This window comes from Syngnathoides biaculeatus, chromosome 12 (genome assembly GCF_019802595.1).
Source record: "Syngnathoides biaculeatus isolate LvHL_M chromosome 12, ASM1980259v1, whole genome shotgun sequence".
NCBI classification, from domain to species: Eukaryota; Metazoa; Chordata; class Actinopteri; order Syngnathiformes; family Syngnathidae; genus Syngnathoides; species Syngnathoides biaculeatus.
In genome coordinates, this window is record NC_084651.1 from 25,061,899 (window position 1) to 25,084,288 (window position 22,390).

The 22,390-nt window shown below is 41.6% G+C and overlaps 1 protein-coding gene across 6 annotated transcripts in view; it reads right to left on the minus strand.

Moving 5' to 3' along the window:
- The window catches only part of rin2a (Ras and Rab interactor 2a), a 59,087-nt gene that overhangs the window by 3,815 nt on the left and 32,882 nt on the right, over nucleotides 1–22,390 (minus strand). For all 6 annotated transcript variants that reach the window (XM_061837971.1, XM_061837973.1, XM_061837972.1 and 3 more), the window contains 3 exons: nucleotides 13,370–13,678; nucleotides 2,448–2,579; nucleotides 2,173–2,336 (listed from right to left, as the gene is read on the minus strand). In XM_061837971.1, the coding sequence (XP_061693955.1) occupies nucleotides 2,173–2,336; nucleotides 2,448–2,579; nucleotides 13,370–13,678 (605 nt within the window). The remainder of the gene's footprint in view (nucleotides 1–2,172; nucleotides 2,337–2,447; nucleotides 2,580–13,369; nucleotides 13,679–22,390) is intronic.

Sequence of the window (22,390 nt, forward strand, 5' to 3'; positions counted from 1 at the left end):
CGTGAGAGATTTTCGTATGTAGAGGTACAACTGTACTCCATTATTTGATAACATTTGCAAATTAATTTTCTGGGTACAAAGCAATAACCGTACATTTATATATTGTATTTTAGGGGTGGGACGGTGGATCAGCTGGTCAAAGTGTTGGCCTCATAGTTCTGAGGACCAAGGTTCGATCCCAGCCCCGCCTGTGTGAAGTGTGTATGTTCTCCCTGTGCCTGTGTGGGTTTTCTCCAGGCACTCCGGTTTCCTCCCACATCCCAAAAACATGCAACATTAATTGGACCTAGTTGCAACTGTGAGTGTGGCTGTTGTCTCTATGTACCCTGCGACTGACTGGCAACAAATTCAGGGTGTACCCCGCCTCCTGCCCGTTGACAGCTGGGATACAGCACTCTGCGTGACCATCGTGAGGATAGGCAGCAAAGAAAATGTGTGAATGGATTGAATTTTAGTAAGTAAAGCAAAGCTAATTTTATTTATATTGTGCATTTCATATACAAGTTTGTAATGTTCATTAATTGATTTGATATGACTGTTGAAAGTCAGGTTAAAATCAATCAACTTTTCAGACTTGGTCTTTGGTTTAGTGAGTCCAAGAATTATTTACTAACAGCAATACTCTTCTTTATCGGCAAAAACAAGTGTGTCAGTTTTGTTGTGGCTTAACTAAAGAAAATATTGGCTCATCCAGTTATTTATCTACTTAAGATAGTGACACAGCGCCTCAATTGAACTTTAGTAATTGGAGGCAATGCTAAATATATCTATGTGACATCTGCATAGCTATGATAGTCAAAATTAAGGTTTTGAAAAAAATGCCACAAGGGTAGCACATACAAGCTAAACAGGAGGGGTCCAAGAAGTGACCCTTGAGAGACCCCATAGATCATTGTCATTTGTTGAGATTGAGCACTTCCAATAGTTCCAAGAAAGCTCCTTTCCTCCAGGAAGGCCCTGGACCATTTAAGGACTGGCAAGTGACCACCACATACCGATATTCATGCTAGCCTGCTATTTATTTATTTTTATACCATTAACTTCAGATGACCAACTTAATTTGTCTCTCATTTTCATTTCACTTAATATTGTAAACACAGAGTCATGTGCAAAAGTTATCAAAACTTTATGAAGCTAGTAAAGCTAACATTAATTTATCTAAACCCTGCTTAAGGCATAGACATGACGATACTGCATCTGCAAAGTTTAAAAGCTCAGACTCGTTTAAAGAGGATTGTGTATGAAAATGGACTAGCATTAAAATAAAGTGCAATAATTGCAGGAGTAATAATGCATCCATATTCAGTTTTGGACTATGATTATAAATAGCAGAATCGGTTTGTTTTGCATGCACATAATTTCCAATATAGGATGAACAATTTTAAAATATTATTATTATTCCAGCAAAATTGACAGCCCATCGGCATTTGCCACGCCGGCAGTGCTGCCTGTGCTGACCCCCCATTGCTCGTCGATACGTTTCACCGAACACAGAACATCCACGATCTGACATTTTGTGGCAGATTGTTGTGAACAATTTTAAAATATTATTATTATTCCAGCAAAATTGACAGCCCATCGGCATTTGCCACGCCGGCAGTGCTGCCTGTGCTGACCCCCCATTGCTCGTCGATACGTTTCACCGAACACAGAACATCCACGATCTGACATTTTGTGGCAGATTGTTGTGAAGGATAATTACAAACAAACAAGACAAAAATAGCATAATGTCCAATGAGAATACAGACAAACCTGTACCTCCTAAAAAACGGTGTGACCAACTCAAAAAGTTGGTTGCACCAGCGCTTACTAGTGCAAAAGTTAGTGTCGTGTTTCATATATACCTGTTCTCTAAAAAGCTAAGCAGAATAGTGCTATCATTTTCTTTCTAAGTATGAAAATACACTCACCATGGGAATCCATTATTGACAATCAGGCCAATGCTTTTGTGATTCAATAAAAAGTGTGCGTTGCCTCAAAATGTTTACTAAGAACACTGCCGGTCGCAGTTTTTTCATTGCACCAACTTGTTATGTCCACTGTGGTTCAATCAGCAGGTGTGATTTAGCGATTGCAATTTGTTTGTTTGTTTGGTTCAGTTCAGTTGCATTCGGCCGCGTCGCTGGGCCATAGTTGTCCTATATCTAGCATAGTACAGATCATTTGACTTACTTGGAAGTCATCAAAGGATGGTGCCGAGTGCAGGGTAGTGCGCCGTTGGTGCCACTGGTGGAGTGTATTCCTGGTCTCAGAGCTCAGCACCCTGGCTGCCTGCTCCTCCTGGAAGTTTCGGATCAGAGACATTGCTCCATATGCACTGGTCAGATAATAGCCACCTGGACATCAACAGAAAAGGAAAGAAAACATTGTATATACACTATACAACAGGCTTGCTAAGGAATATGGAAGAGTTTGCTGAGAAGCTGCTTCAGTTTAAATAAACACACTTTCTCCGTGAAGCAGCGAGGGGTCCAGTAGCTCCATCATGTAAAGTATCTCATTGTGCAGCTGTGGCATGTCACATTGGGCCAACACGTACGTCAGCATTGGCAAGAAGTCATCTGCACCATACAGACGACCTGAGACACACACGCACACATACATGAGGATGGGACCCATTTTCAACTATTATTTCTTTACTTGTGCTACGTTGATATGGCGAACTTCATCACATTGCTCAAAATCAGATCGTAAATCATTTTAATTTGTCCCCTCAAATATTTGTGTTCTTTTTTTTTGAGTCGCCTTGGCTCTGAATTGTATAGACAAATATAGTGCCATAAGAAAGTATTCGGCCCCCTTCAACCTTTCTCCACATTTTAGGCTTCAAACATAAAGACATCAAATTTAATTATTTGTCAAGAATCAACAACAAGTGAGACACAATTGTGAAGTGGAATGAAATTTATTGGATATTTTAAACTTTTTTTAACAAATAAAAAACTGAAAAGTGGGCCGTGCAATATTATTCAGCCCCTTTGCATTAAAACTTTGTAGCACCACCTTTTGCTGCAATTACAGCTGCAAGTAGCTTAGGGTATGTATCAGTTTTGCACATGGAGAAACTCAAATTCTTGTTCATTCTTCCTTACAAAAAAGCTCGAGCTCAGTGAAGTTGGATGGAGAGCGTTTGTAAACAGCATTCTTCAGCTCTCCCAGAGGAGTCAGGTCAGGACTTTGACTCAGCCATTCTAACACCTGGATACGTTTATTTGTGAATCATTCCATTGTAGATTTGGCTTTATGTTTTGGATCATTGTCCTGTTGGAAGATAAATCTCCATCCCACTCTCAGGTCTTTTGCAGACTCCAGCAGGTTTTCTTACAGAATGATCCAGTATTTTGCTCCATTCATCTTCCCATCAATTTTAACCATCTTTGCTGTCCTTGCTGAAGAAAAGCAGGCCCAAACCATGAGGCTGCCACCACCATGTTTGACAGTGGGGATTGTGTGTTCAGGGTGATGAGCTGTGTTGCTTTTACGCCAAACATATCGTTTTGCATTGCGGCCAAAAAGTTCGATTTTGGTTTCATCTGACCAGAGCACCTTCTTCCAAATGTTTGGTGTGTCTCCCAAGTGGCTTGTGGCAAACTTTAAATGAGACTTTTTATGGATATCTTTGAGAAATGGCTTTCTTCTTGCCACTTTTCCATAAAGGCCAGATTTGTGCAGTGTACGACTGACTGTTGTCCCATGGACAGACTCTCCCACCTCAGCTGCAGATCTCTGCAGTTCATCCAGAGTGATCATGGGCCTCTTGGCTGCATCTCTCATCAGTCTTCTCCTTGTTAGAGGTGAAAGTTTAGAGGGATAGCCGGGTAGATTGATAGATTTGCAGTGGTCTGAGACTCCTTCCATTTCAACATTTCAACATTTCAACACAGTGCTCCTTGAGATGTTTAAAGCTTGGGAAATCTTTTTGTATCCACATCTGGTTTTAAACTTCTCCCTCAAAAGTATCTCGGACCTGCCTGGTGTGTTCCTTGGTCTTCATGAACCTCTCTCCACTTTAAACAGAACCCTGAGACTATCACAGAGCAGGTGCATTTATATGGAGACTTGATTACACACAGGTGAATTCTATTTATCATCATCAGTCAACATTGGATCATTCAAAGATCCTCACTGAACTTCTTGAGTGAGTTTGCTGCACTGAAAGTAAAGGGGCTGAATAATATTGCATACCCCACTTTTCAGGTTTTTATTTATTAAAAAAGTATCAAATATCCAATAAATTTCATTCCACTTCACGATTGTGTCCCACTTGTTGATCCATCTTGTCCATCCATCCATTTTCTTCACTGCTTATCCTCATCAGGGTCACGGGGAGTGCTGGAGCCTATTCCAGCTGTCAACGGGCAGGAGGCGGGGTATACACTGAACTGGTTGCCAGCCAATCGCAGGGCACATTGAGACAAAGAGCTGCACTCTTAAACACACCTCGGGGCAATTTAGAGTGTGCCATTAATGTTGCATGTTTTTGGAATATGGGAGGAAACCCACGCAGGCACGGCGAGAACATGCAAACTCCACACAGGTGGGTCTGGGATTGAACCCGGGACCTCAGAACTGTGAGGCCAACGCTTTACAAGCTGTACCACCGTGCATATATATATATACACATATATATATTATACACTATATACTTATTAATTGCACCTATGTTCATGAAACTACGGTGTTTGTGTGTGCATGTGTGTGTGTGCGTCTCTTTCCCTCTCTCTCTCTATCTATGATGTGTGTGTGTGTGTGTGTGTGTGTGTGTGTGTGTGTGTGTGTGGTGTGTGTGTGTGTGTGTGTGTGTGTGTGTGTGAACAGTGAAGAAAATCAGTATTTGAACACCCTGCTATATTGCAAGTTATCCCACTTAGAAATCATGGAGGGGTCTGAAATTTTCATCGTAGGTGCATGTCCACTGTGAGAGAGATAATCTAAAAAGAAAAATCCAGAAATCACAATGTATGCTTTTTAAACAATTTATTGGTGTGATACAGCTGCAAATTAAGTATTTGAACACCTGAGAAAACCAATGTTAATAGTTGGCACAGTAGCCTTTGTTTGCAATTACAGAAGTCAAACATTTCCTGTAATTGTTCACCAGGTTTGCACACACTGCAGGAGGGATTTTGGCCCACTCCTCCACACAGATCTTTTCTAGATCAGACAGGTTTCTGTGCTGTTGCTGAGGTTTAGCTCCCTCCAAAGACTTTCTATTAGGTTTTAAGTCTGGAGACGGGCTTGGCCACGCCAGAACCTCGATATGCTTCTTCCAGAGTCACTCCTTGGTTGTCCTGGCTGTGTGCTTCGGGTCATTGTCATGTTGAAAGACCCAGCCATGACCCATCTTCAATGCTGTGACTGAGGGAAAGAGGTTGTTCCCCAAAATCTCAAAATACATGATAGCGGTCATCCTCTCCATAATACAGTGCAGTCGTCCTGTCCCATGTGCAGAAAAACACCCCCAAAGCATGATGCTACTACCTCTATGCTTCACAGTAGGGACGGTGTTGTTGGGATGGAACTCATCATTCGTCTTCCTCCAAACACGGTTAGTGGAATTATGACCAAAAAGTTCCATTTTGGTCTCATCTGACCACCAAACATTCTCCCATGACTCCTCTGCATAATCCAAATGGTCATTGGCAAATTTAAGACGGCCCTTGACAAGTGCTTGTTTAAGCAGGTTAACCTTCTGTCTCATGCATGATTTCAAACCACGACGTCTTTGTGTATTACCAACAGTCACCTTGGAAACGGTGGTTCCAGCTCTTTTCAGGTCATTGACTAAGTCTTATCGTGTAGTCCTGGGCTGATTCCTCACCTTTCTAAGGATTATTGAGACCCCACGAGGTGATATCTTGAATGGGGCTCCACTCCGTTTGAGATTGACCGTCATGTTTAGCTTCTTCCATTTTCTAATGATCGCTCAAACAGTGGACCTTTTTTCACCAAGCTGCTTGGCAATTTCTCTGTAGCCCTTTCCAGGCACGTGGAGTTGTACAATTTTGTCTCTGGTGTCTTTGGAAAGCTCTTTGGTCTTGACCATGTTACAAGTTTCAGTGTTACTGATTGTATGAGGTAGACAGGTGTCTTGATGCAGCTAACAACCTCACACAGGTACAGCATTCAGGAAGCTTTGAAGGACAGAGGGTGGTGGACTTTGCAAACATGAGGTGATCTACAAGAGCAGACATAGAAACATGCAGGTGGATTACATTTTGTGCAGACGATGTCATTTGAAGGAGCTTACTGACTGTAAGGTAGTGGTCAGAAGAGTGTAGCTTGACAGCATAGGATGGTAGTGTGTTGGATGACTCTGGTGGTGGGGAGGAAGATTAAGAAGACAAAGGTAGAGCAGAGTAAATGTAGATGAGGCAAGTGTGATGGAACACGAAATGGCAATGATTAGTCAGGGGGAATTTTGAAAGAAGGAAAACCAGTTGGTCCTTTGGAGGTAGGGAAGCATGAGGTGGCTGTGGAGTTTTTGACCACCTTATTCAACAGAATACTGGTGAGCGAGAAGATGCCTGAAGAATGGAGGGAAAGAGTCATAGTTCCCATTTTTAAGAACAAAGGCGATTTCAGAGCTGTGGGAACTATATCAGAAGAAAGTTGATTAGCCACACAATGAAGTTATGCGAGAGAATCATGGAGGCTAGACTCAGGACAGAAGTCAGTATCTGCGAGCAACAGTACAGTTTCATGCCAAGAAAAAGTACCACAGATTCATTATTTGCCTTGAGGATGTTAGTTGAAAAGTACAGAGAAGATCAGAAGGAGCTACGTTGTGTCTTTTTGAAACTAAAGAATCCCTATGATAGAATACCAAGAGAAGAACTGCCGTACTGCATGTCTGGTGTGACAAAGAAATGTATCAGAATAGAACAGGGCATGTATAAGGGCAGCAGAACAGTAGTGAGGTGTGCTGTAGGTGTGACAGAAGAAATTAAGGTGGAGGTGGCACTGCATCAGGGATCAGCTCTGAGCCCTTTCCTGTGCTCTGTGGTAATGGATAGGCTGACAGATGAGGTTAGACTGGATTCGCCTTGGGCCATGATATTCGCAGATGACATGGTGATCTGCAGTGAAAGCAGGGAGTAGGTGGATTATGGGTGGGGGGTGGAGGTGAATGATGCTCCCAAACTGTTTTAAGGTCAATGTTATGTTGCCTCCTGTATTTAAACTAAATAATTAGCTTTTTGTGCACTGTCTTGTCTGTGCTTTCATCCTCGATCAGGCTGTGCCAAGGTGTAATTTTAACATTACCCACGATCTCATCCTGCACTTTCTACTTTGGCTTCAGACCAGACTTCCTCACTCGAAAAAGAGAAAATCTCGAGTTTCACCACTTTTTCTTCAATTATTCACATACTCCAACAGTCATTGCATCTGAAAACAACATTATTTATTTTTTTTTACTTTCGCCAGTATTATCAAAAGTAAACATAAGCAGCATGTCTAGCTCGTCTTTGCACTACGTTGCCCAGACTGTGTTGCTCGGAGCATCAGGACACTGTCATTTTAAACCACATTGATGGGCTGCGTAAGTACCGTAATTTCTGGACTATAAACCGCGACTTTTGTCACACGCTTTCAAACTTGTGGCTTATGCAACGATGCATTTTTTCTAACGCTAGCAGAAAAGGTAAACGTGAGACAGGTTGAATACATATGTCGAGGAAGATCCAAATCGAATGTAACGTCGCGCTTTGTGCATGATTAAAGTTAGCATGAACAGACCCTCATTATGGAAATTGCAAGAAGAAATGCACATGAAGCAGCTTCCAAGTTCAAAGCAATCGAGCTGGCCGATGAAGGAAACAGAGCTGCTGCACGTAAACTTGGAATGATTCGATGGTGAGACGCTTGAAACGGGAGCAGGAAGAACTGGAGCAATGTAAAAAGATGAAAACAGCTTTCAGAGGTAAGAAAAGCAGGTGGCCTGAACCGTGTTGCTGCTCAGTTACTGCCACGAACTTTTACCGGTATGTTTTTTTACCCAGCCCTGTTAGTGATGTATTACTACCGTATTGCTGCTGTGTTACTGCTGCGTCACAAGCACTGTTTGGAATGAAAAGCTAAGGTTTATTATTAAAATTTTGAAAACTCTTTCTGTGTACCATCTTTCTTTGTGAATATCTCGTGTTTCAATATGGGCACATGCGGCTTATAGACAGGTACGGCTTATGTATGGACAAAATGTTTTTTCCTTCAAAAACATAGTGGGTGAGGCTTATAATCAAGTGCGGCTTATAGTCCAGAAATTACGGTATTGTTACATTTGTAATTATGAGTATACCCCTTTAAGAGTGGAGGGGGGTGGTGTAAGGTAAAGTAGGAAATAGCAGCAGGTCATTGTTAGAGAAAGTTCTGTGTGCTGCCTAAAAGAAACCAGTGGCTTCTCTTTTCATTTTTTACAGTGTGTATGTGAATTGTCCCATTGGATGAAGCAACCAGTCATCCCCCACTCGTTAAATCACATTGCAAAATGCCACAAACCGAATAGCTGTAAGTTGTACTTTCAATTTGTATTGGTGATGCAAATTAGAGGTAACATTGGCTGACGTTTTTTTTTTTTTTTTTGGCACACCATCCCACAATCGACTGAAGGCCCCGTAGCTCAGTGGTTAGAGCATTGGTTTGGTAAACCATGGGTCGTGAGTTCGTATCTCACTGGGGTCTTCACTCCCCCTGAGGCATTGCGTCAGGAAGGGCATCCAGCGTAAAAACTGTGGCAAACAAATTTGACCGTTTCATCTGAGATGACACACTATGGCAACCCCTACCGGGATAAGCCGAAGGAAACTATCCCGCAATCGACCAAAACTTCCTGATCGATGCATTGAGCACCCCTAATCTAGAGCAATGGTGAGTGTGGTAAGGAAGTGAAGAAACGTGTCCATGCAGGTTGGAACCGCTGGCGGAAGGTGTCTGGTGTGTTATGTGACAGCAGAGTCTCTGCTCAGATGAAGGGCAAAGTTTATGAAAGAGTCGTGAGGCCAGCCATGATATACGGAAGACACAACAAGAAGCACAGCCGGAGGTGGCAGAAATGAAGATAAGTGAGTAGTTTGGAAATTAGAAATAACCTCATTAGAGGAACAGCCAAAGTTAGATGTTTTGGAGAGAAGGTTCGAGAGAGCAGACTCTGATGGTTTGGACATGTCCACAAGCGAGAGAGTGAGTACATTGGTATAAGGGTGCTTAGGATAAAGCTGCGAGGGAAAAGAGCTTAGGGAAGACCAAAGAAAAGGTTGATGGATGTTGTGAGGGAGGACATGAGGACAGTGGGTGTTAGAGAAGAAGATGAACGAGATAGGCTTGGTTGGAAAAAGATGACACGCTGTGGCGACCCCTAACGGGACAAGCCGAACGGAAAAGAAGACGCTCCAGCAGAGGATGAACGTCCTTCAGAGTTTGTGCGAGTAACGACTGAGATTGGAACACAGTCAACTTCAGTGTGAGATGAATGGAGCGCAGGGCACATGGAAAAAGACGACGCGCTGTGGTGACCCCTAACAAGACAAGTTGAAAGGTAAAAAAGAAAGAGGATATGTGTGTGAAAATACATACACACAAACTATATAGTACATAGTACTGTACATAAACAAAAAGTAATGAACATAGGGGCTGGTAATTGAATAGTTTTTTTCCCCATTAATAAATGAAATCACCATTGAAAAACTCCATTTAAAGTTCACTTGGGTTATATTTGTTTGATGGATGATCTTAAACATTAAAGTGAAGAAACTAACTAAAAATACAAGAATCTGAGAAGGAGACAAAAAATTTTCGTGGCCATATGTCAGTTTGAAAACGAAGTATTGTGTCCTTGTATTTTATTTAACTAAAAACTGGCTGAAAGGGCAAAGAATCCCATTCTGTTTTTATTTAGTTTTAGACAATGTCCGAACTTCTCTGAAATTGGAGTTTGCATGTTTTTTGCATAAAGATTGCGAAATCTTGATCTAGTTATGGTTATTCAAAGTAATGCCTCAGGGGGGATTATAACTTCTATCTAAGCATTTGTCTTGTAAAATCATGTCAAAAAATGTATTACAGAGCGCCAATTCCACAAAAGGTATCTCAAGGCGCTTCACAGATTGAGCAAGAACCAACCTGCAACTACCTTAACCCCACATAAGATAGCACTTGCCAATGGAGGCATAGAAAAATCTACTGATCACTGTACACACTAGATCAGGGATAAACAAACTATGGCCCGCGGGCCACAACCAGCACGCTGACCATTTCGTTCCGACCCGCCATCAATAGATACAGAATTGCCAAAATTATAGCAAAATCCTGATTGGACTTTGTCGGAAATGCCAACTGGTCCCACCAGGTTGTGCTAATATGCCCACTGGTTCCACCAGCCGGTATGTTCAGTGATTCATCGAGTTGAGTTGAGCTGTTCTGTTTCTATTCTGTTTCAGCTCTGAACTCTTCAATCACTAGGAGTGGAACAAAGATAATACAGTGAAGAAAATGAGTATTTGAATACCCTGCTATATTGCAAGTTCTCCCACTTAGAAATCATGGAGCAGTCTATTAAAAATGTAAACATCAATTTGGCCCCTTAGCCAAAATGTTTGCCCACCCCTGCACTAGACCATTCTGTATCACAAATGTTTCACTGAAATGAATTGAAATCTGCAGGAGTGTGAACTAATATAGTGCCTGTGAGCAACTGGTTGGCCACAGAAGGCCAGCGAGTCACCTGTGGAGGAATTCCCCCTTCACAAACACACATACACACACATGCATCAAATGTGGATTTCTTGCTTAGTTAAGTTTTTTGTGACCGTTTACTGATGATTGTTAAATATGGAAACATTTTCCAAGTGAGATTTTTTTCTGTTACAAAAATTATACCTCTCAGGCCCATATTTAGAATGAAAGCTGTAATAATTGTACTGTTGTCATGGGCAGGGCCAGGCCACTGCCCTTGGCAGTGCTACCTCTGACAACTGTCACAGCTGTGTTGCATTTTGGACACTAATGGACCAAGTACTGAAGCGGTAAATGTCTCATCGCCATTTGCCAGTTTGTTGTGCATGCTTCACTGCATTCTGAGATTCTCCGCTACTGTGCGTAAGTTAGAGTAGAGCAATCCTTTGTCACAGCAAGTTTGTGCCCTTTTAGTTTGACCATGTCTTGTCATGTTTCTTGATTTGCCTCATAGTCATCGGGTTTCACGTTTTTTGGATCGCGCCTAGCCTTGCGTTTATGTGCCTCTGCCTTCTTGGACTGTTTAAACTGTGTATGACCTTAGTTGGGAATAAAACCACTCTGAACATTATGCCTTTGCCTGGGAATCCTGCATTTGGGTACGCCCCCGTGCCGCTGGTTCATGACAGCTGTAGCCTCAGACCATTCTCATTATGTTTTCTGTTTTTGGCATTCCATATTTGAATGATTAGTAATCAAAAACTCACCCAAGCAAAAAATTGCCATTTTCTTCTTCTTCTTTTTCTTTCAGCTTGTCCCGTTAGGGGTCACCACAGCGTGTCATCTTTTTCTATTTAAGCCTATCTCGTGCATCCTCCTCTCTAACACCCACCGTCCTCATGTCCTCCCTCTCAACATCCATCAACCTTTTCTTTGGTCTTCCTCTCGCTCTTTTGCCTGGCAGCTCCATCCTCAGCACCCTTTACCAATATACTCACTCTCTCGCCTCTGAACATGTCCAAACCATCAAAGTCTGCTCTCTCTCACCTTATCTCCAAAACATCCAACTTTGGCTGTCACTCTAATGTGCTCATTTAACAGCTGAAATAGGCACAGGCTGTAGCATTTTTTAACTTTATTACACCCACGTGCCAGTTTCATACAACTTGATCAATAACAGTAAAGACATACACCATTGAATTTAAAATAGAAAAGGATGAAAAAAATGCTGTACTGACATAAGTATTTAGATTAATGGCAGTATTTATCATTCAAAATATACCAAATGAGGTTTCATGATTTGCAATGTTTTCTGAAGATGCAGCTTTAAAAAATAATAGAAAAGAATGTTTTGTGTCCTTAAAATTATCAATGAAATTATATTTAAAAAAGATACATGCAACATGTTATACATACATAACTTGTAATTACTGAGTCAATAAGTCAATGTCAAATGTCAAAAAATAGCCCTGCAAATGACTCATTATGCTACTACATTACTGTTCCCGACACCCAGCTCAGCTGAGTAACAAGAGAAGGAAGATTTCACCCCAAGTAGGACGACCTCGAGACGGACAATACGTCTCCCCTGCATCTCCCAATGATGGTCACATGACCGCTGCGTGAAAGGTTAGTATGGTATTTTCGCAAAATTGGCTTTCACATCGAATGAAAATAGCCCAAAGTTTCCCAGTCAATGCTGATCCGTTGAGAAATGCAACCATCCAGAGATGAATGCTTGCATCATATGGCTTGGAACATTGCAAAGACCAAAAACCCATCCATCCATCCATCCATCCATCCATTTTCTTTTGCCTCTTATCCTCATGAGGGTCGCGGGGAATGCTGGATCTTATCTCAGCTGTCAACGGGGAGGAGGCAGGGTACACGCTGAACTTGGCAGCCAATTGCAGAGCACATGGAGACAAACAGCAGCACTCACAATCACACCTAGGGGCAATTTAGAGTTTCCAATTAATGTTACATGTTTTGGGGATGTGGGAGGAAACCGGAGTGCCCGCAGAAAACCCACACAGGCACGAGGAGAACATGCAAACTCTACACAGGCGGGGCCAGGATCGAAGCCGGGTCCTCAGAACTGTGAGGCCAACGCTTTATCAGCTGATCCACTGTGCCGCCAAAAGCCATACATTGGTTAAAAATGCCTCAGTGATGTCACTGAAATCTTGTGTCCTGAAAACAAAAATCTTAAACAAATGGTATCAGACCTTCAACTGTCTTGCTGCACTGTTGAACAGAGAATGTTGGAAATAAGTATGGCTACTGATTCACAGCTGCACTCAGACCTCCAATCATGTGAGTATTTTAGTGTTTCATTGGATGGGAATTGTGCCATCCAAGACAAGACTTAGGTGAACTGGTATTTTGTCTGTGTGAGAGAGCACACAATTTTTTTTTTTAAATTACTGGCCTGTGGTCATGGTACTCTGTAGGATTCTGTTTTTCTCATTATGTTGGTGTTTGATATTTACAATAAATGTGGCTGAACAAAGGTATGTGTGTGAGGAGGGAATGATATCCATGAGTATGCTATGGCTTTGATGTGTATGATGTGACTCTTTGCCGTAATGCAATAAAAATGTGGCTCTTCACATGTGACTGGTTGGCCACCCTTCTGCTAGAACAACAATAATTAGTATGAGTGTATATGTGTATGATTTCAACAATGTTACACTACCTGAATTGTCCTCCATAATTGTATAGATGAGTTTGCAAACCCTCAACAGCATGGTGACCTTCTTTTCCGGAGAGTATAGCTTGCACATGGTGTGAAACTTGTACTTGATCTTCTCGATAGCTACGGGATCTGGTGGCACCATGTCATCCACACCCATTTCCTGCGGCTGCCGGGCTTTTGCCAAAGACATGTTCTCCCTCAGCTCCTGCCATTCCCCGCTCCGCACCTGGAACTCCTGCAACGCGGCACTAACCATCGGTTTGAGAGGCTTCAGGTAACACTTGTGCATGGCCTTCTCTAAGACGTGGTCTGCAAAGAGAAGGAAACAAGTGAGCCAGGGGTACACTGATTTCAAAGAACTATCATTGTTGGTAAATTGGCAGCAACACTTAGGATGCTATTGTTGACCGAAATATGGATAGTTTTTACAACAGTATTTTACTTTTAGTAGTATGATTGTGTGATTTGTATAAAGGGGACAACAATTACTCCATAAATACATTTTCTTGTTTAGTGATGATATTTCAGAATGAACTGTAAAAGCAATACAACTAGGTCTGATCACTAAGGTACTATATGATAATGTGTGATCTCAGAACACAGCACTTACTTTGGCTTTTTTGTGGTACTTTTCCCTGAAAGGAACACCTCTCTCAACATAGAATTGAGAGGAAGGTGTGAATACAACAGTAAACCTATACACTAGAAGTTACTGTGAATTAATCGAACTGGCCAGTCCATGACAGAGAAGTTTTAGTTTAGCAGTGATGATTAGTAATACTCTTGATTTTATGAGTGTAACTTGTCTCGCAGAGTTTTAATGAATTATTTGTGCTCTGCGAATGACTGATTGATGACCACTTCAGGGTCTAGTCCGCCTTTCGCTGAAGTTAGCTATGGATAGGCTCCAGCATGCCCGTGACCCTTGTGAGGATCAGGATAATTTAACATGCATGTTCTATGATTGGTGCATTTAAGTCTATCTGCTTGTGCTATTTCACAAGAAGCTGCAGTGAGTGAGGATGTACACTGCTATATTAGCTATGAAGGCTAGTCAGCAACCAACTGACAAAATGCTCCACAGTTTTAGTGATTTCTTTCATTTAACATGAAAGCTAATGAATTAGGCATATCTTAAATGTTCATATCAGCATCCCACTTTATAATTACATTTAAGTGTCTTTAAAGTACTGGGTTCAATCCCAGACCCTCCTGTGTGGAGTTTGCATGTTCTCCCCGTGCCTGTGTGTTTTTTTTACGGGCACTCCAGTTTCCTCCCACATCCCAAAAACATGCAACATTAATTGGACACTCAATGTTATGTGAGTGCGGCTGTTTCCATGTGCCCTGCGATTGGCTGGCAACCAGTTCAGTTTATTGACAGCTGGGATAGGCTCCAGCACTCCCCACGACCCTTGTGAGGATAATCGGCAAAGAAAATATCCTTGAACGTATCGTTTCAATGCATGAGAGAGCTTATTTTTTGTAAATATGCATACTATGCAAATATGATTTGGGGTCAAAATATTTTTTAAAACGTTATGAAATCCCCCCAAAAAATCATGCGTGATTTTGTGTCCTGTTTATTATCAAAAGAAATATATCTAAGAAGTTGGAACACAGTCTATTTGAGTATTCCAATGTTTACGTCACTCTCCTTATCAGGCTTGTGCACACAAGAAGGCAGAATAACAGAAGTCAAAAGAGCCAAGTATACTGTAGGTTCTTTATAGTATGTCTTTGCTGCTTGTGTTGTCATGCACGCAAACCAATCTCCACAAACTTGCGGCTAAATCAAAGAAAGTACATTGACTGCTTTGTGATGAGAAGAACTCAAGAGAAGAGAAAAGTGCACACGAGAACCGGTAACGTGCCAGCACAACTATTTTTCTGCTTCTCAGCTCGTGCAGTCTGACTAATACATGCCATGATATCATCCAGACAGGATGGAAAGCAAACCGCAGCATTGCTGAATAAGGAGGAACATGGCTGTCTGTGCGCAAGTGTATTGCTGACTATTCTCTAGAATAGGGTCAAGTCAGATGTTTTATTTTCTATCCAAGCATGTGCAAAAACAAATTCTTACTCAGCACTCTTCATCATCACATAAATCCTGCTTGTCCATTCTTGTCGCTATGATTCATTCATTTCCACCTCGATCAGCTTCCATTTTTAATTCCCTCTGTTGTTGCCTCAGCTCAACTGGAACTAAATTGTTTTGAGATAGATGTGCACACATACTGAGACAACAGCACTTTCTAATTCATCTACAAACTGAATAAGAGCTGCCAGTATGAAGGGGTTTTATCTTGACCTTCATTACCACAATGGTTGTTTACTTCCAAATGAAGTTTTCTGAGATACTCAAGACGACCCTAATCCATAGAAAACAAATGTAACAACGGTTTGTATGAGACAAAGGAGTCACAGTCAGCCAAAGATCCATTTATCAGTTGCACCCAAGCCCATACTGGTGTAAAACAGGTGGCTCAAAATAGGGCCTTTTCCTCCTTGAAATAAACACTCTCTGTTCTCTAGTGGGACTTCACCTTTATTTTTGGTTGGTTTGTTATGATATACAATCATTGTGTCTGTGGTGTATTGTGTTCTACTTTGTCAAGGCATTTTCTGAAATATGTGTTGTTAAATAGGTCACACTGTTATTACTATTATCCTCTATGAGCCTGAAACTGAAGAGCTTCAATAGGACATCTGTAAGACAGATGTGACAGTGATATTTATTTGGAGGCCAAGTGTCATCCTATAAACATTCTAAAATAGATATTGTAATGAAAAATACATATAACATTATTCAATTCAATGTCTATACGAACAAATAAATGTGAGCGGAGAGCGCGTCATCCATGCGCAAAGCAAAGTGCGTAAAGTGTCATTCTACCATATTCAAGTGGTCCCCATATTGGCTGCATCCTCTGTACGTGACGTCACCCGGACATTCGCCAATGAAATCACGAGGTGCACCCTAACTATGGGAGACGAACACGCCCCTTCTGACACGGAAGCTCTTTTAGAAAAGGAGAACACCACACAACCGAGTGAAGTTACCGAGGCAATATTACACTATTGTTTCGAGTCATATTCAGATGATATGCAATCACGGGCAAACCGCCTCCCATCCACTTCCGCGGCGGAGATGAGCCATCGCAGCTCATCGCAGCCGGCCGGTGTGGCTCATTTTCGGCGTTGAGGTGGCTAATCACGGAGCCGAGCAGTGCTGCTTTAGGGGGTTGTTCACAGCCGCCGCAGTACGCGATGGACAACACCGTCGAGCCGGCGCACTTTACTGCGTTTTTGTTGCACGCAGGTGAGTGAGGCAGAGACGAGCCGTGCTGCTTTTGGGGGTTGTTCTTAGACGTCGGAGTACGCGATGAACAACACCGTCGAGCAGGGGTGCTTTACTGAGTTGTGGTCGGACGCGGTTGAGTTGCATTGTGGCGGCGTTTAGAGCCGCCGCCGTCAGGGAGCCCGTGCGCTTCGCTGGCGAAGAGACGCAGCAGCCCGACGCCTTCCGACGTGCACATCGACACATTTTGTACGCGGTTCTTTTGTTACATTATGAGAAAGGGTCTACGTGGTCCGCCCCAAACAATTATTTTTTTTAATAGCTGTATACACACCTACCTGTCATTTGGAACCCACGAAGCTCTCGTCCTCTGCACCCATGCAATCCATTTTCCACAACAAACAGCGTCTCTTGCAAATTTATGAAGTGTAAATCCATCCTCCTGAGTGTTCAAGCAATGTCCAGCAATGCAACGAGTCGGCATTTTTGGCTAACACGAAGGAACAACGAGCTACCTTCCCGGAGGTAAAACTAATAGGAACAAACGAGTCCACTTGAGGGCAGGTCTGTTCTTTATGTCACTTCCTGCTTCTTCGCGAAAACATATCCCCCGAGAGGATTTTCATGGCAGGAGTTACAAAAACCTGTATATGTCAAAAACATGTTTTGTGGTGAAAAAACGCATGGGTCCATGTCGGCTGCCATTTTTTCATTATTAACATACTAAAAATCATGCATTTCATGACAGTCCGTTAGTACGTGTAGGGATGGTGACACGGTGGATCAGCTGTAAAGTGTTTGCTTCGCAGTTCTGAAGTCCAGGGTTCTATCCAGGCCCGGCCTGTGTGGAGTTTGCATGCTCTCCCCATGCCTGCATGGGTTTTCTCCGAGCATTCCGGTTTCCTTCAACATCCCAAAAACACGCAATATTAATTGGACACTCTAAATTGCCCCTAGATGTGATTGTGAGTGCGGCTGTTTGTCTCTATGTGCCGTGAGATTGGCTGGCAACCAGTTCAGGGTGTACCCTACCACCTGCCCGTTAACAGCTAGGATAGGCTCCACCGGTCCCGTGACCCTCGTGAGGACAAGCGGCTAAGAAAATGGATGGATGGATGGATGGATGGATGGATGGATATGGGTGAGCATCGAGAATTGAGAATTGATCGGAAACGAGATTAACATTCTGGTTTTCCCAGAATTGTTCAAATTTACAACTTTTGGCTACCAGTTTTGATGCTAACAATCCTACGATGAAAAAGCAGCAGATTAAGACTTCCCTAATAAATATATTTTTTAAGGTGTATACTTAAGACTAGCGAAAGAGCCTGGAATAAATTATAATTTATTTTACAAAACATTACATTGATATTGGAAATTGTAAGTGAACAAGCATTACAGAGCTGTCTAACTGTCCACATTCCAAGGAAGACAAGAGGTCACCACTTAGGAGTTAAAAATAGCCTAGTGTAATGAGGAGAAGAGGCGTGTCTTGGATCTGTCACTGCTCTCCTGATAAATATTGCCTACTTCCTGCTGAAGTGATACCACCTCCTACCTTGTACCTTTCTTCCCACGTGCCTTTGGGTCAAACAAAACAATTCAGGTTGAAGGGTATGAACCATTTGTGTCTCAAGTTGATTAACAAATATGTATGTAAGGATGTTTCCCCACACATTTTTGGATTAGACTAGCCAAGGAAGAGCACAGATGACTCTGTTACTTGACTTAAACCTTTTTCAAATCGGTTGATTTTTTTTTGTTGTTTTCTTTTTTAAACAAAAACATTACAACATGAGACAATGACAATAATATTCGAACAAATGTAAAAAAAAAAAAAAAGCCTGCAAAAATTACAGATATATATGCTCGTTTGTTGCAATGTGCCCTGTGATTGGCTGGCAACCAGTTCAGGGTGTACCACAACACCTGCCCGAAGATAGCTGGGATAGGCTAAAGCACTCCCGCAATCCTTGTTAAGGATAAGCAGCTCACAAAATGAATGGATGTCAATTTTTTACATTTTTCTTTGGCCTGTAAAAAATATTGTAAAACATGTTCTGCCTGTAATTCATATCTTGGTTATTGTAAGCCTTCAAAAACAAAAAAGAAAAGTTTTAATCATTAAAGGGCTACTGACACATAAAGCATGATTTTTATTATGTTTTTAATGAAAAAAAAAGGCAGCCGGAATGGACCCATCCGTTTTTTCACCAAACGTCATGATGTTGTCGTATACGGATTTTTGTATCTCCTGCCATGAAAATCCTCTCCAGGCATTGGTTTTGGAAAAGCAGGAAGTGATGTTTTTTTTTTCAAGAAGCCCAAAATGGCGGTTTCATTTGTTTATACCTTTTTTACCGGCGCGATAGTAGTTTTTTCCCATGTTAGCCAAAATATGCCATCTTAGGGTAGGGTTGTAATTGCTGGATATTGCTCAAACACTCAGGAGGATGGAGTCACTCTTCACACCTGGTTCGTCGTGAAAAATGGACTTCACAGGTGCAAAGGACAAGAGCTTCATGGGTTCCAAATGACAGGTAGGTGTGTACAGAGCTATTAAAAAAAATGTTTGGGGTGGACGACGTAATCCTTCTTTCAGCGAGCGCCGACAACGCTCGTGGCCGGGGCACGGCGGTGGCTCATTGTGGCCGGGCTGCGGCGTTGTCGTTGCTTGCGGCTGAGTACGCTACATACTGTCATACATACTGTCAGAGAGTCTGTTGTTAGTTAGAAGTGATCCGCATATCATCTAAATATGGCTGGAAACAATGGGGTAATATCCCTCCCTGTCACTTCACTCGATTGTGAGATGTTGTCTTCTTCGAAAACAGCTTCCATGTCAGAAGGGATGTCGGGAAAACCTGAAAATCTCTGTTGTTCCTCTCCCATAGCAGGTGGCACAGTATTTTCTCAATGGCGACTGTCCCAGTGAGACAGCTGTAAATAAGGTAGCAGGCATTGTGGCTACCACTTGGATATTGAGTGAGACTTCCGCAACTTTGCGCGTGAATGAAACGTTCTCTGCTCGTTTATTCTTTTCATATAGACAACAAGTGAACAATCTTATATGTAATTTTCATTACAATATCTTTTTTAAAATGTTTATAGGGATGTCAGTGGCACTTTAAATATGCTTAAAATTAATTGGCTGAGTAATTCACTCTGGGAATTTTCTCTGCCAAATATTGGAAACAGCATCGACCTAAAGATAAAAAAAAAATCCCTATCAGTCGGGCCCTTAAAAAGAGGGACGTATGCGGGTAAAAAATGGAATAGCCTAAAACATTCAGCATGTCCAATAAGTTATATTGATTGCTTACCGCTCAATCTTGCTGAGAGATAGCAATGTATTTTTCCTTTGTCAGTGTTCTTCATTCACAGCATGAAAAAGCCAAGGTAGATACATCCGTAGCTTTCAAGTGTTTATTAGGGATACTACAGTGAACGTATTTGTACTCTTACTTCGCTCCAGAACATTTTATGTTATAAAGCCATGTGGGTAGCAATCGGAATATATTAGGTAATGAGAAAGGAAGTGGAACTGCCCAATGGCTTAAATACACACGTCATCTGTACAGTGCAGAAAATATAGTCAAGCAGAGACACTGGTTAGTGAATGCCAGTCAAAATGCTAAACCTGGAACAGCAACGGTTGAAAAATCTGCACAAATGGCGTTTCATAAACTGAAGCTCATCAGTCTTTGTGGACAACTACGACTATACCCACCAGCCCCACCCCTTAGATTACAGCACACTACTAAACCTCATACCAAAGTTATTTCTGGTATTCATGCAAAACCAAACCTCTTCAATGTGTAACAATGCTATTTTAATCTTTAAGTGAAATGTTCATTCCCTGGTTTTGTTCCATTCCATGGATTTTACTATTGTTATAATGTTACACATGATGTTCAACAGATAAATGAAGAGTTTGGGTGCAGAATCAGATACATCCATTTTTATCGTTTCTGTAGATTCTTTGATTTATATATCATATAACTCTTCAAATATACCAAATAAAGGGGATGGGGACAAATACAGCAATATCACTGTTAAAGGTGTATATATATGGTGTGTAAAACTAGGGCATGATGTAGAAAAAAAAGTTGGGAAAGGAGTCACTAACATAAAATGCAAATTGAGATTCAGAGAACTCCAGACTGGAAAAGAGATAGGAGGGGCCTCGCTTCAAATGCTCTGTCTGATTGGGCCATCTGTATAAAAGGAATGAAGGTTGAGTACGATTACATCTTGGCAGACTGAATCTTGATCTCATCTGGGCCAGCTAGGCTTGGAGTGAAGCCTCATCACAACAAAATATTGCACAACATTTCCACGAACTACAACTGCAAAACTTCCAAGTGTGTAATCGATACGAAAATAAGCATGTACATCTAACATCAGGCACTCTGATCTGTTTAGTAGCTTTCCTTATAGATTCAGGTAAGAATTTAGGGATGGAATATTTACATATATAGAACATCGGACAACATTCAAAGTATACACATTTATAGACATACACATGTGGACGCGCACACACACACACACACACACACACACACACAAAGTCCCCTCGAAAATTGCTGGAAGAGCAAAGTCAATTCCTTTGTTTTTGTTGTATAATGAAGACTTGAGTTTCAGATCAAAAGATGAATGAGACAAAAGTTGAGAATTCCAGCATTAATTCATGGTATTTACATCTGGATGTGTAAAATAACTCGGTACAGAGTACCTTTCATTTGAAGCCACGCACCTTTCAAATCAGCTAAAGTATTGGAATATGACTGATGGGTGTTTCTATTTGCTCTTGTGTTGCCGTTTAGAATGCATCAACATTGAATAGGGCTTGTTTATTTGTTTGTTGTTTTTTTTTTTTTGCTTTGGCTTTCACCTGTGAAAACTGTATTTACTGTTATGCAAACATGAAGACGAGTAAGCTCTTGATGGGGAGATGAGCAAACCGTTTTCAACCTCAAAGAAGAGGGAAAACTGATCAGCGCTATTGCAAAAACATTGCAACACAACACCAATAAAACTATTTCAATTGTCCTGAAAAAGAAAACTACTGGGTGACTGAGCAACAGACATCGAACAGGTCGGCCAAGGGTATCAACAGTTGTTGATGACGCACTGTGATAGCTGTCAAGAAAAAGCAAAAGACAACAGTCTGTGACATCACTGCCAACCTCCACAGGGCTGGGGTTAAGATATCACAATTCACTGTTCGAAAAAGACTTCAAGAGACGAAATACACAGGCCATACCACAAGACCACTGATCAGAAAAAAGAATCAGAAGGCCAAATTGGATTTTGCAAAGAAGTCCAGAGATGAGCCAGAATAGTTTTGGAATAAAATGGACTGATGAGACCAAAATTAACCTCTGCCAAAGTGATGGAAAGCCCAAAGTATGGAGAAAAATGATCTGCTTGTGATCCAGAACACACAAGCTCGTCTGTGAAGCACGGTGGAGGTAATGTCATGGCTTGAGCTTGCATGGCTGCTTCGTCAATGGAGTCACTAGTCTTGATGAATAATATAACTCATGATGGTAGCAGTAGAATAAATTCAGAAGTTGACAAAACCATTTTGTCTGGCAAGTTACAGAAAAATGGATCCAAACAAAACAGAAAAAGCTTCACCGTAGAAGATAATGACTAAACAAAGGACTTCATTTGTGGAAAAAGTGGAAGGTCAGAGTGGAAAAGTCAATTGT